Source organism: Lepus europaeus, chromosome 10 (genome assembly GCF_033115175.1).
Source record: "Lepus europaeus isolate LE1 chromosome 10, mLepTim1.pri, whole genome shotgun sequence".
NCBI lineage: Eukaryota > Metazoa > Chordata > Mammalia > Lagomorpha > Leporidae > Lepus > Lepus europaeus.
Window position 1 is genome coordinate 99,808,348 of NC_084836.1, and position 14,313 is coordinate 99,822,660.

Consider the following 14,313-nt stretch of genomic DNA (forward strand, 5'->3'; position numbering starts at 1 on the left):
TCATGTCAGCTTCCACTCTTTTTTTTTTTTTCTTTTTTTTTGACAGGCAGAGTGGACAGTGAGAGAGAGAGAGACAGAGAGAAAGGTCTTCCTTTGCCGTTGGTTCACCCTCCAATGGCTGCCGCGGCCAGTGCACCACGCTGATCCGACTCAGCTTCCACTCTTACAACCAGCACTCAATGGGCATCGCGCGCCTGTCTCTGTAGGTATCTCTGGGGCTGACTTGCCATGAGCAGAATTGCTGGGTCCACTCATAAACACTCAGTAATGAACTAATACCCGCGTGTCCTCCACTGACCGTGTCCCATCCATTCTCCAACAGTTCTTTTCTTTTCCCATCATGGGAGGATTGGCACACAGGGCCCAGGGAGTCTGGGGCACATGGAGGTGGGGGGGTGTGGTAAGGGGATGGGTAATTAATTACTGATGTGTCTATCAGTCCTTTGCGGCTGCTCTCCTTTTTTAAGATTTATTTTATTTTTGTTTATTTGAAAGGCAGAGTTAGGGAAACAGAGGGAGAGATATAAATAGAGATCTTCCATCTGTTGGTTCATTCCACAAATGGCCTCAACAGCCCAGCGAATTCAGGAGCCTAGAACCCCATCGGGGTGTCCTGCGTGGGTGGCAGGGGACCCCAGTACCACAGCCATTTTGCCCCTGCTTTCCCAGGAACATCAGCAGAGAGCTGGATCGGAAGTGGAGCAGCTGGGACTGAAACCCAGGCCCGTGGGCGATGCCGGCACTTCGAGGCCGGGCCCCTCCCCCCCCACCCGGGGCCTGGTTTCCTTTTGGGGAGGTAGTGGACACACTTAGGGTTCCCGCTCCCTAACTTCCGGGAACAAGAGAGCCTGGCCATAGGCAGCGGAGGAGCCATCATGCCAGTCTCCTATGCAGGCAGCACTGTGTCCCTGCTCAGGCCTCAGCGTCCCCGCTGCTGGCACGCCCGGGGCTCTCAGAAGGAAGGGCCTGCATTGCCCTAACGAGCCTTGTGGTCTCGGTGCAGCCCGCGCATCAGCTGCGACTCCTGCAGACTTTCTAAGCCTGGGTTCCGCACGGCTCCGCTCGCCGGACGTGCGGAGAGAACCGCCGAAAACCGAGGGCAAAGGCTTCCCACCGTGCCTGTCGGGCGGCGAGAACAGGGGTGCTGCCCGCTCTCGAAATACCAGGACGTGAAGCACCCGGGGCTCTCGGAGCAGGCACGACTCACAGAGCTGCAAGTGGAACTCGGGCCTCTTTCCCCTAAAGAGATTGGGGCGGGCGCGGGGGGGGGGGGCATCCCAAGCTGCGGGGCTGGGCAGGGGGCCTCGCAGGTGTGGGGCCGCGAGGTACGGCGACCCCTGCCCGGCACCCGCGCCCGCGAGCGCCGCATTCCCAGGCCTCCCGCCCGGGGTCTGCAGGTGACGGCGGGGGGAGCGCGCGGACGCTCCCGCCCGGTTTGCCGTCTCCATGGCTACCGCCCGCGCGGCGCCAGCCTGACAGCCCGTCCCGGTTTTATGAATGGGTGACGTCACGAGCCTGGCGTCTAACGGTCTGAGCCGCTTGTTCAGACGCTGACACAGCCCAGCCCCGGAGAGAGGGGGGCGGCTGGAGCGCCGCAGCTGCCGCGCCGTGGGAGGGAGACCCCGCTCGAGGTCTTCGAGGGGAGCAAGAACCCAGCCAAAAAAGGGAGAAAAACTAAAAGTCACTAGCTGCTGCAGATGCCTGCAGGCAGGGCTGCACACGCGGGGTAGAGTCTTCTGTGCGCCTTCCGCGTAGTTCGGGGCGCAGAGACCCAGCCCCTAACCCTGCAGGGATCTGGGTGGGCCCTCCGGGTCCTAGGAGCAACCACAACTGCGTTCCCCGGCGACCAGCCCCGGGAGCAGGGTGTAAAGGTCAGCTCGCCTTCAGTTTCGGCCCTGGTTCCTGGAGGTCCGAGAGAGGCCGGAAACGCGGGGGCCAGCCCTGGGCTCTCTGGGAGACCCAGAGGCCACTGCGGCTCCGTCCTGGCCTCAGTTTACCTCATCTGTAGAATGGAACCGAGAGGTGAGAGCGTGAACATAGGAAAATGGCTCCTGAGGCGTTTCAGTCATCGGCAGTACCGCTCTCGCCTCCTTCCTGAGGAGCCGCAGGCAGTGCCCACCGCCACACGCCTCCCTGGCCGGTGCCCTCGCTGTTCCCGAGACCTGGGCGGCCGTTCCACCCACTGGCGGGTGCGCCCCCGGGAGCAGGAGGAGGGACCCAGGAGGCCGAGGCCACGCCCCCGGACCCCCATTGGCTGCTTTTGAACGTTCTGACCCCGCCCCTCGGGGGGGCCCGCGGCGTCTCTATAAAAGCGGGAGGGTGGCGCGGCGTTCTCGCATTCTACAACCGTCTCCTGCGCGCTCCGGGCTCGCTCGCAAGCCCAGCGCTCGCCTCCTCTTCGCCTTCGGCACTCTCTCCCAGCCGGTCGCCAGAACCATGAAGGTCGCCAGTGGCAGCGCCGCGGCCGCCGCGGGCCCCAGCTGCGCGCTGAAGGCCGGCAAGGCGGCGGGCGGCGCGGGCGAGGTGGTGCGCTGCCTCTCCGAGCAGAGCGTGGCCATCTCGCGCTGCGCGGGCGGCGGCGGGACGCGCCTGCCCGCCCTGCTGGACGAGCAGCAGGTGAACGTGTTGCTCTACGACATGAACGGCTGCTACTCGCGCCTCAAGGAGCTCGTGCCCACCCTGCCCCAGAACCGCAAGGTGAGCAAGGTGGAGATCCTGCAGCACGTGATCGACTACATCAGGGACCTGCAGTTGGAGCTGAACTCCGAGGCTGAGGTCGGAACCCCAGGGGGCCGGGGGCTGCCCGTGCGGGCTCCGCTAAGCACCCTCAACGGCGAGATCAGCGCCCTGACGGCCGAGGTGAGCACCGGAGCCCTGGGCTACCGTCGGGGCGGGGGCGGGGGCTGGCACCGCGTCCGCTCCATGCTTTGGGGCACCTGGCGGGGCAGGGATGCCCAAGGACACCGGGAAAGTGTCTCCTGGGGAGGCGGCGGGTGGGCTGCGCCTGCTGCACCTGCCCCCTGTGTAGCCCTCCGTCTCACCTCTGGCTCGTTTTCACAGGCGGCGTGTGTTCCCGCGGATGATCGCATCTTGTGTCGCTGAAACACCACCCCCAGGCGCTGGCGGACCCCGGCGCTCCGGGGGGCAGCACGAGTCAGCGCTCCCGGGTACCCCCAGTGTCGCAAGACCCGGGAGAAACCAGACAGATCTACGGCCCTCGGGCCCCTGCCGAGTCCGGCCCGGGGCTGGGGGCCCGCGGTGGAGGGGCCGACCCTCTCTCCACGCCTACCAGCCACCAGAGACTTTGGGGGGCATTCCCCCGTGTGTTTCTATTTTTTGAAAAGCGGACATTTTAAAAAATGGTCACGTTTGGTGCTTCTCAGATTTCTGAGGAAATTGCTTTGTATTGTATATTACAATGATCACCGGCTGAGAATATTGTTTTACAATAGTTCTGTGGGGGGTGTTTTCTTTTTTGTTATTAAACAAATACTTTAGATGGTGGTGAAGTTGCAGTGACTTCTCCTTGCGGGGCGGGGAGGGGAGGGGCCAGAGCCGGGGGTTGAACTCTGACCCTTGCTGCAGCTGGTGCTGGGGGGAGGGGGCCTGCAGGGCCACATCTGGACTGTGGCTCTTGGCGACCTGAATGAGTGTTTCCGGTGTCTTTAAAGTCTTTTCTTTCCCCCCATCCTTGGCCATTTCCCTGCTCCCTAGTGTCATAAAATTAAATCCTCTACACGCTGGGCTTGCTCTCAGAGTGGTCCCGGGCCATCTGGATCACCTGGGGAGGCTGTTAAAATGCAGATGAACCTGCTGTGGGCCCCCTCTGGGGTGGGGGAGCAGTGAAGCTGTTGAAGTGGGAGAACCAGGTTGGGGCCTCCCGCCTCCCCCCACCAGGTGGGGCCCAGGGCCCTCTCTGTCCCCAGTTCCCCAGAAAGGTTCCTCTCGCAGCAGGCTGCCCTGCGGCTCCCAGCTTGTCCAAGTGGGTGAGCAAGTTGGCAGGGCCCGGCTGGGCACAGCTGCCGGGCCACCTGCTTTGGGTCTGCACCCAGCCGCCTCACCCTGGCCGGGCTCTGCCAGCAGCTCACTGAACCGCCTCTGCCCTGGGGCGCCTGTGTGGGCCCCAAGAGGAGTGGGCGAGTCCTGCCCTGGCTTCTGAGCAGGAGAAAGGTGCCCTGGCCCTGCGCGTGTGCTTGTGCTCCTGGGGCCTGTATGTGGGGCAGGAGTGAACTGGACACTTCCCCATCCACCGGGCTGGGTCTTCTGCTCCTGTCCAGGCTGGGGGCTGTAGGCGGGAGAGTGAATGTGAGCAGGCACATGTGTCCTGCAGATAAGTGCCTCCCAGCTGCTCGGGCTTGTGCTGCCCTAAGTGCAGTGCGGGCATCTGTGTGGCGGGGTGGGGGTGGGGGGTTCTGTGACTTTTCTGGAGGTGAATGCCCCCCTCGGGGGTCCTCTGCAGATCTCTGGTGGGAGGAGGAGCAATTGCCGGAGCAGCAAGGAGGCCCTGGGCACACCTTCCCGCCAAGCCCACGAATTACACGTGGAGAAACCGAGTCCCCTGGCTGGGGAGTGGGCTATGAAAGTGTCTGCTCAATGAGGCAAAGGGGAGACAAGCAGCAGCCCCCGGGCCGGCAGCCCGAGGATTTGGCCACAGGGGGATTCTGGTCCCAGGTTCTGTAACAGGAGAGGAGCTCAGAGACGAACTCCCCCCTCTCAAATTAATGGTCACGATTAATGGTCAGTGCCCCCATCAACACGAAGCCAGGCACCAGCCCTCTCAAGCATGTTCTAGATTGCACCAAACACGAGACAGGTAGGTAAATTATGCCCTCGGCCTCCTCCCCTCCCCCCCCCCGCGCCGGGCGGCTGCTTGCTAGGGCTAACCTCACAAAATGGTCAACGAAATAAAAATTCAGGGCCGCACCCCGCGCAGTGCCTGGCACGTAGTGTGACACAGTTATACATTCTCATTATTAATTGCAGCCTGCGTGTCCTTGGAGCGTCCTCGGAGGCACACGTGCGCACCCACTCCCTCCCACGTGGGCCCCCCCCCCCCGCCCGCAAGCCCACCCACGGGGCCGCGGCCGGGCTCCCCGCGCGCACTCCTCCGGGGCACGGCCGCCTTCCCGGCGAGGAAGGGGCTGCGGCGGGCCCGGGCCGCCTCCCCCGCCACTCAGTCGCACTCTGGATTCCACGTTTCCCTCTTTTCCCCTTTGGCCCGGGCCCAGCCCATCTGGAGGCCGGCTCGGCGGCGGCCTGGGAGCGTTTCCATCAGCTGGGCCCGAGGAATGCGGAGCTATTTAACCTGAGCATCCCCAGGTGTACGGAGGCGCCTGGCTGTCTGGGGCCCGCGGTCTTTGGCACGGCCGCGCTAGACAAACAGCGCGCCGCCCCCGCCCTGCCCCTCCGCCCGCAGCTGCAGCCGGGCCTGGGAACGGAGGGCGCCGGCGGCTTGCATAAGAGGCTCCGGGCCTCGCCGAGGGAGGGAGCGAGGGAGCGAGGGAGCGAGGGAGGGGGCCGAGGCCGCCGCTGTGTGTGCCGGCGCCTGTGTGTGTGCGCGCGCGCGCGCGCGGGCGAGCAGCGCACAAAACCTTGCTCCTTGGGAAATCATTAACGACTTAACCCCTCCTGCATGGGACAAGTTTCTTGGGCCCTGGACTCTGCTTTTCCCGAAGTCCTTGTCTCTTTAGTTAACAAGCTTAGAGAGCGCTTGTTACCTGCCAGGCGCCAAACTCAGCTCTTGCAAAAATCAGTTCCTCTAATCTTCATAACCTTGAGGGGGGCCATTGGGACCACACGTTCATCCTAAAAAGTTCATCCTAAAAAGTTCTCATAAAAGGCTCACGTTTTAGCAGGGAGGCAGGTAGGACAGAGTCTCTGAAGGAGCCCTGAGGCTCATCACCTCATCTCTCTGAGCCTCTCTTTTCTCATCTGGAAAATGGGTTCAGCACTCGGGCCTGCAGGGTCCCCTGACCCCAATGCACATAAAAGTTTTCTCAACTCCAGGACTGGCTCAGAGCAGACACTTAGTATATATATATATATATATATACACACACACATATATATATTTTTTTGACAGGTAGAGTCATAGTGAGAGAGGCAGAGAGAAAAGCCTTCCATTGGTTCACCCCCCAAATGGCTGCTACGGCCGTGCTGCGCCGATCTGAAGCCAGGAGCCAGGTGCTTCCTCCTGGTCTCTCATGCGGGTGCATGGGCCCAAACACTTGGGCCATCCTCCACTGCCCTCCCGGGCCACAGCAGAGAGCTGGACTGGAAGAGGAGCAACCGGAACTAGAACCTGGCGCCCATATGGGATGCCGGCGCTGCAGGCAGAGGATTAACCAAGTGAGCCACGGCACCGGCCCCAGTACATGGGAACATAAAATGTTTTGGGGCCTTACTCAAGGGAGTATCTCAACAGCCCCACCATGTCCTCCTCCCCCATGCCCTAGATGAGAAAAGGGAGACACCAGAAAGGTGGGGTGACCCGCCGTGGGCCACGCGGGGTCACCGACTTGGAGGCCGTTCCAGCAGCCAGGCTTCCCGTGCAGGATGTCCGTTCCATCTGGGTTCCACTCAAAAGCCAGGGTATCTGGTCTTTCCGCGGTTTTGTTTGAAAGCCCTGACCTGGACTAATGCAAGGCACACCTACAAAGCTCAAGGTCTGCCACCGCCTCCAAGGTCGTCTCCATTTTAAAAGATGGAAGCAGCCGGCCCAGGCTCTGCTCACCTCTCAGAGGTCCTGGGCCGGGTCCTTGGGAGGCAGGCAGCCTGGCACAGGTGTGACACCAGGTGGACACCAACCAAGCCGTGGAAAGGACTGCCTTGCGCTGGCGCTGCCCGCCCTGACATCTGGACACATCCCATGCCCTGCCCCCAGGGCCCAAGGATGGCTCCCACAGGAATGGCAGCCTTCCACCTGCCCGGTGACGCATGTGGACCCCGCGTTGGCCGCAGGGGGGCTGCCGCCTAGCACTTTTCTTCATCCGTTCTCAGCAAGCCCGGGAACGGCCAGCCAGAGCCTGCTCCCCACTGCCCAGCGTGGCACAGCAGGGCTCCCCAGCCACAGGGGGGCCTCCGATCCATCTCCGCCTGGGTGCCAGAGGGAAAGGAGGTGACTCACAGGGGCAGGCCAGGAGCCGGGTGAGGCTGGGGCCAGGATCTGGGCGCTGCCTTCCGGGAAAGGGCCGGGAAGAGGAAGGCAGAGGGCTGGGAGGAACTGCAGGGAGGGGGCAGGGCGCCCTTATCTCCTGCCCCGCCCTGGCTGGCCACACTTCCTGCCTGCCCCAGCTCTTGCAAAACCTCCTTCCCGGCGCTGCCCCCAAGAGAGGTGCCCCGGGCCGGCCGGTGCCGGGTTGCATCAGAGCCTTGTGCAAGGGGCAGTGGAGGGGAGGATGGGGGCTGCAGGCCAGGAAGGGGCGAGGGAAAGCAGAGCCGGTGCCACTTCTGATTGGGCGCTTGCTTCACCTCCCAGAACCTCAGCAGCCCCAGCTTTAAAATGGGTGTCACACGCACTGTTCTGAGGCTTCAATGATGTCACCCCAAACCTATGCACACCCCAAGCCCCAGGCCAGCCCCAACTGGCTCATTCAACAGATGGTTATAAAACAACCAGAAGTGCTGGGAACAGGACCTGCCCTCTTGGGCCTGCGTTCTTAGTGGACAGACAGTAAATGACTATGCATTGCTCCAGGAGGTGCAGTTCTCCTGACTTTATTGAAGCTTAAGCACCAAGGTTCCTTACCCAGAACGAGCCCTAGCCATACGTGTTGGTATGATTCTTGTGTTTTTGTAAAATTTGCAAACTATGTATTTATCTAGTTAGAGGTCCACAAAAGCTGGACTCTCCCCTGTCTATAGAGGGCTTGGAGCAGGGGCCAAGCTTGCGGGCCCGGCTGCAGGTCGTGTGCGGCTGTTGCCCATTTCTTGGGCCTGAGACCCCGGGATTTCAGGCCGGGAGCGCTGTCTGGGTCAATGAGCGGGCAAAGCAGCTGGGCGCTCTCCGGCACGGGTACACGCAGGCACTGGGCCCACTCCGGCCTTCCTCGGGCTACCGGCGCCGCCTCCCGGGCAGAGCCGAAGTGGCACCAGCGCGGGCAACTAATGCGGCCCGGGTCCTGCGGGAGGCGAAGGCTGGTGCCTGGGCGGCCTCTAGTGGACTTGCCGGGAACTGACGTCAAGGGGTGCGTGTGTGTCTGTGTCTGGAGTCTGCGTGTGCGTCTTTGTCCAGGTTCGGAGCAGACGGGGACCCCAGAGACCTCAGCCCCAGCTCTCTCGGGCCTCCATTAGCTGGCCTTTCACCCATTCTCTTTCATCCTCCTTGCTTTGCCACCACCCCCTCTGAGTCTCGGTTCCCCACCCATAAAAGGAGATCTTGGACTAAACAGGTGAAAAAGTCATTTTAAATTGTGAAACGCGTTACACCTGCTGAAGAGTAGCTTCCACACAGTTCAAAGGCGATAGTTACACACACCAGTGGCTCTGCCTCAGGACCAAAGTTCCCCGGCCCCCTCGGGACAGAGCCCCTCCCTTGTGAGCTGCTGCCTCCGTCCACAGCTGTGTGTTAATCACATACATCCAGCATGTGGCCTTAAACAGTCTACTGCTTAGTTTTACCTGGTTTTGCCTTTTATACAAATACAGTCAGCGGCAGGTGTTTAGCCTGGGGGTTAAGACGCAGGTGAAGATACCTGTGTCCCACACAGGAATACTTGGGTTCCAGTCCCAGTTTCTTTCTTTTCTTTTTTTTTTTTTAAATCAAGATTTTTTTTTTTACTGTGAGATAGTTAAGATTTCTTTTTTTTTTTTTTGAAAGATTTATTTATTTGAAATTCAGAGTTACATAGAGAGAGAGGAGAGGCAGAGAGAGAGAAAGGTCTTCCATCCACTGGTTCACTCTCCAAATGGCCACTCCAAATGGCCACAACGCCTGGAGCTGAGCCGACCCAAAGCCAGGAGCCAGGAGCTTCTTCCAGGTGTCCCACACAGGTGCAGGGACTCAAGGACTTGGGCCATCTCCCACTGCTGTCCCAGGCTACAGCCAAGAGCTGGATCGGTCATTCCCGGTTTCTGACTCCAGCCTCCTACTAGTGCAGGCTCTGGGACGCAGTGCTGATGGCTCAAGTCATTAGGTTCCTGCCATTCATATGGGAGACTTGGGTTGAGTCCCCAGCTCCTGGCTTTGGCCTGGCCCAGCCCAGAGCCACTGCAGGCATTTAAAGAGTGAACCAGCCAATGGGAACTCCCTCCCCATCCTAGATACATAAATTAAAGCAGCAGGAAACCAGATGTCCCCCTCCCATGAACCCGGGTGGCCTTCTCTTGCTGCAGCCAATAGGTTTCAGCAAAAATGATGCCACTGCCTTCCAAGGCCGCAGCGTGAAAGACGCCTTCCGCCTGGCTTCTGTGAGGCTCGGCTCAGGCGGAAGCAGCTGCCTGGTGTGCAGGACCCCCTGCAGCCACCCACATGGTCCCTGCAGCCTTCCAGGCGCTCGTGTCTGAGGGAGGCTGCCCTGGCTCTTCCTGACTGGCCCTTTCGTCAGCTGAGTCCCAGATGAAGCCACAGGGAGCAAGAAAAGCAGTCAGTGAAGCCCTGCCTGAGTGCTTGCCCCACTGAATCCATGAGATGTAATAAAATGATTGCTGCGCCGGCGCCGCGGCTCACTAAGCTAATCCTCCGCCTTGCGGCGCCAGCACACCGGGTTCTAGTCCCGGTCGGGGCGCCGGATTCTGTCCCGGTTGCCCCTCTTCCAGGCCAGCTCTCTGCTGTGGCCAGGGAGTGCAGTGGAGGATGGCCCAAGTGCTTGGGCCCTGCACCCCATGGGAGACCAGGAGAAGCACCTGGCTCCCGCCATCAGATCAGCGCGGTGCGCCGGCCGCAGCGCGCCAACTGCCGCGGCCATTGGAGGGTGAACCAACGGCAAAAGGAACACCTTTCTCTCTGTCTCTCTCTCTCTCACTGTCCATTCTGCCTGTCAAAAAAAAAAAAAAAAGATTGTTGCTAAGGCCACCACGTTTTGGGGTAGTTTGTTATGGTGCAAAATACAGCCAGAACAATCCTGCTGGCATGTTTCCTGGTGCGGCACAGCTTCTGTCTCCAGGTGGGTGCTCCACAGCCTGCTTTGTTCTCTTATTCCCTTGTGCACTGTCTAGCACAGAGCCTGGCACCTAGTGGGTGCCCAGTAACTTCTCCTGGAATAAATCAGAGTGTGGACGGGGCGGTGGCACTGTGGCACAGTGGGTTAAGCCACCTCCTGCAATGCCAGCACGCATATCAGAGTACAAGTTCAAGTCCCAGCTACTCTGCTGCTGACCCAGCTTCCTGCTGATGCACCTGGGAAAGCAGCAGAAGTGGTCCAAGTGCTTGGGCCCCTGCCACCCATGTGGGAGATCTGGATGGAGTGCCAGGCACCTGGCTTTGGCCTGGCTCAGCCCCAGCAGTTGTAGCCATTTGGGGGAATGAACCAATGGGCCATCATCTGCTGCCTCCCAGGCACATTAGCAAGAAGTTGGATCCGAAGTGTGGAGCAGCCAGGCTGTGAACCAGGCACTCTGATACGACAAGGCAGGTGTCCCAAGGGTGGCACAAGGCCACTGTGCCACAAGGCCCGCCCCTCCTCCAGCTTCTTAATTACAGACAACTGCAGGGATTCCTTTAAGGGTGCTTCTACCCAGTGCCCAGAGAGCAACGCCTTACCCCGGTCCCCTCCTAGCCTGCACACAGGCTCCTGGCAGTGCCAGCCCCTCCCAGGACACCTGCTGTGTCAGGCCTGTGCTGCCAGTTTTCTTGCCAGTATCTCACTTCCTTTTATATTTTAAAGCTATTTTTATTTATTTGAGAGGCTCTGTGTGTGTGTGTGTGTGTTCATTCGCTGCTGCCAGTTCACTTCCTGAATGCTCCCCACAGCCAGAGTTGGGTCAGGATACTCAGTCCAGGTCTCCCAATTACTAGAGCCACCATCATGGCCTCCCAGGGTTTGCACTGCAGGCAGCTGGAACCCAGGCACCCTGCTGTGGGATGTGGGTGCCGTAATGGCTGGGCTGGGCGGAGTGCCTGCTTCCCAGTATCTCCTTTCAACACCTCTACTCAATGTGGTCAGGTCTATAATTATCCCTGAGAGGCCTGAGGCTCCAAGGAGAACTAGCTCTGGGCTTGGGGTTCTGGATCCAAGTCACTATTGTTCATTATCAGCACTACAGCTTTTCAAATATTTATTTTATTTTCAATTGAAATGCACAGTGACAGGGAGAGGGAGAGGGAGAGAGGCAGAGAGAGCGCAAGGGAGCTCATCCATCCACTGGTTCATTCCCCAAATGGCCACAATGGGTGGGGCTGGGCCAGGCTGAAGTCAGGAGCCAGGAACTCCATCAAGGTCTCCCACCTGGGTGACAGGGACCCAAGCACTTGGACCATCTTCTGTTGCCTTCCCAGGTGCATCAGCAGGGAGCTGGATCAGAAGTGGAGCAGCCGGGACTTGAACCAAAGCTCTAATATGGGATGCCGGCATCCCAGGTGGTGACTGAATCCATAACTATGACTTACTAAGAACCAACGGAAAAAAGGAAGACCTTTCTCTCTGTCTCTCTCTCTCACTGTCCACTCTGCCTGTCAAAAAAAAAAAAAAGTGATTATAAGGATAACGATTCATTGTTAACAACTGCTCAATTCAATGGGTAGCAGGATATTTTCATAGTTTCAAAGTATCTCCCTTAAAAAAAAGACAAAGCATCTCCCTTAGCATATTTAACACAAAGAGTAGACCAGTGAAGTCCAGCAAATCCTGCCTTGGACGAGTAACGGAGGTCACCGTCACTCGTGGTGCCGATGGACCCAGGTGCCCCGGCAGCTCACTGCTCAGGGGATACTTCCCCGATTAGGCACCACCTGCATTTGATTGGAAGGAAACCTTACAGACATCTGGGGAGTGAACCAGCAGATGGAAGCGCTCTCTCTCTCTCGCTCTCTCTCTCTCTCACCCTCTCTGTAACTCTGGCTTTCAGATAAATAAATAAATCTTTCAAAAAAAAAAAAAATACCAAGGTTGGCTTGGTATTTCTGAGTGATCCCTCATTATGTAAGAGGTTAACAAAGCGGAGGCTGAGTGAAGGCGGACAGGAATTCTCTGTACTATTTTTATAATTGTTGTGTGACTAAAATTAGCTCAAAGGAAAAGGAATATGAAAAGCAGGAGAGAAGGGAGGATGTGGGCTCCGCTGAGCTCGGCTGCAGTCTCACCATGGGAACAGTGGGAAGCTCCGGGGGAGGGAACCAGGGGAGGGGGCTGGCGTGGGAGAGCAGCCCCCGAGCAGCACCCCAGCCCCAGAGTGCTCTGCGGCCCGGGTCCCTTTCACCCGGAGCAATGCACGTGGAAGAGAGGTCCAACTGATGGGAGCTGTGAACGGTGCTGGGGAGAACTCCCTATTTCAGGCAAGAAGACCAGAAACAGGGGACCCCGGAGGCCAGAGAGCAGAGAGACAATTCTAGAGTGGAGAGAGTGGGTGCAGGGCCTGCCCCAACTCTGTGTGTGAGTCAACTCCAGTCCTGGCTCAACAGCAAGGTGTGCGAGTGGGACCAGGCAGATCCACACAGCACAACAGAGGTGTGAAAATGAAACTGGTGTTAAAACCACAGCCAGGGCCAGCGTGGTGGCGCAGCAGGTTAAGCCGCACCCCATGTGGCCACCAGTTCCTGTCCAGCTGCTCCACTTCTAATCTGGCTCCTTGCTGATGGCCTGGGAAAGCAGTGGAGGATGGCCCAAGTGCTTGGGCCCTGCACCCACATGGGAGACCAGGAGGAAGCTCCTGGCTCCTGGCTTCGGATCGGCGCAGCTCCAGCCATTGCGGCCATCTGGGGAGTGAACCATCGGATGGAAGACCTCTCTCTCTCTCTCTCTCTCTGCCTCTCCCCTCTGTGTGTAATTCTGATTTTCAAATAAATAGATAAATAAATCTTTTTAAAAATCTTAAAACAACAGAAAACCAGCAAGGATCAGAAACACCTGGACAACATGAGCAACCACCTTGCCCAGTGGATGCTTACACAGAGCCCCGCCTACCAGTGCACAGGGAACATTCACTAGGCTGACTTTAGACCTTTGACACGTAACAGATGTTTAAAAATGTGTGGGGCCACCGGTTGGCCCAGCAGTTGAGACCCTCACATTCCAAAGGGAGCGCCTGGGTTCCATTCCCACCTCCACTCTTGACTCCAGCGTCCTGCTAGTGACATGGTTTAAGCCGTTAGTTGGGTTCCTGATACCCACGTGGGAGGCTGAGTTCCCAGCCCCCAGCCATTGAGGGCATTTGAGAAATGAACCAGCGAAGGGGAGCTCTATCTCTTCTCTCTCTGAAATAATTTTTCTTTAAATTTAATAACAATAACAAGTTTAAAGTTAAAAGATATGTTCTTGGATCACAACGGAATTCAACTCGAAACCAGGAACCGAGAGTTCAGACTGGCCCGAAAGCGGTCACTCGTCCCCGCCCTTCCCACGGCCTGCGCAATCCGGCCCAGGGTGTCCACCTGTGCCTGGGCGCCCTGAGGACCCGCCCTGGGCCAGGACGCCGGCCTCTCCCCGTTGGCTGGCCCGCAGCAGTCCTGGTTGGGGTCGGTGCTGACCCGGCCCGCCTGGTCCCGCGCCATGCACCTGCAGGTTTCAGCGTTGCAGAATCCCAAAGCTGTTCCAGTTGCTGAGGGACAAGTCCCGGCCCGCTCCGGACCGTCGGCCCCGCCCCCCTGGCACTCCCTGCGGTCCCCCGGCCCCACCCCTGCGGTTCAGTCCCCGCCCCTCGGGGTCGCCTCTGCCGGCTTCAGCCTCGCCCTGGCCTTCCCTGTGTTCCTGGATTCTGTCCTCTAAACTCCAGCTCCTCCCTAAACTCAAGGGCCTGCCAAGACTCCCGAGGCACCAGGGGCCTGTGTTCACGACATGGTTTATTTTTTCTTCATATTAAAAAAAAATTATTTATTTTCATTTTGTTTGCAAGAGAGAGATAAAGACAGACGATCGTTCTTCGGCTGGTGCACTCCCCAAATGCCTGCAAGAACCCAGAACCCAGGCTAGGTCTCCGAGGTAGGTGGCAGGAGCCCTGCTCTGAGCCACCCCCTGCTGCCTCCCAGGGGGCTCATTAAAAGGCAGCTGGCTTGAAGCAGGGCAGGGATTCAAACCCAGGGACTCTCACGAGGGAGGGGCACCCAAGCAGCATTTTGAGGACTGCTGACCCCGATATGTGATGCCTTTTCCTATTCTCACCACCCTGGCCTCAGTATCCCCTGGGGACCACCAGCCTGGGCGGGGGTCATGTTGACAGGCG

At 58.9% G+C, this 14,313-nt stretch overlaps 1 protein-coding gene across 1 annotated transcript; it reads left to right on the plus strand.

Moving 5' to 3' along the window:
* Positions 1-2,309: 2,309 nt before the first annotated feature.
* On the plus strand, positions 2,310-3,499 carry ID1 (inhibitor of DNA binding 1). The gene is made up of 2 exons (XM_062202324.1): positions 2,310-2,859; positions 3,061-3,499. Exons 1-2 carry the CDS (start codon positions 2,437-2,439, stop codon positions 3,100-3,102), a joined length of 465 nt encoding a protein of 154 aa, XP_062058308.1. The 5' UTR covers positions 2,310-2,436; the 3' UTR covers positions 3,103-3,499.
* Positions 3,500-14,313: the final 10,814 nt, after the last annotated feature.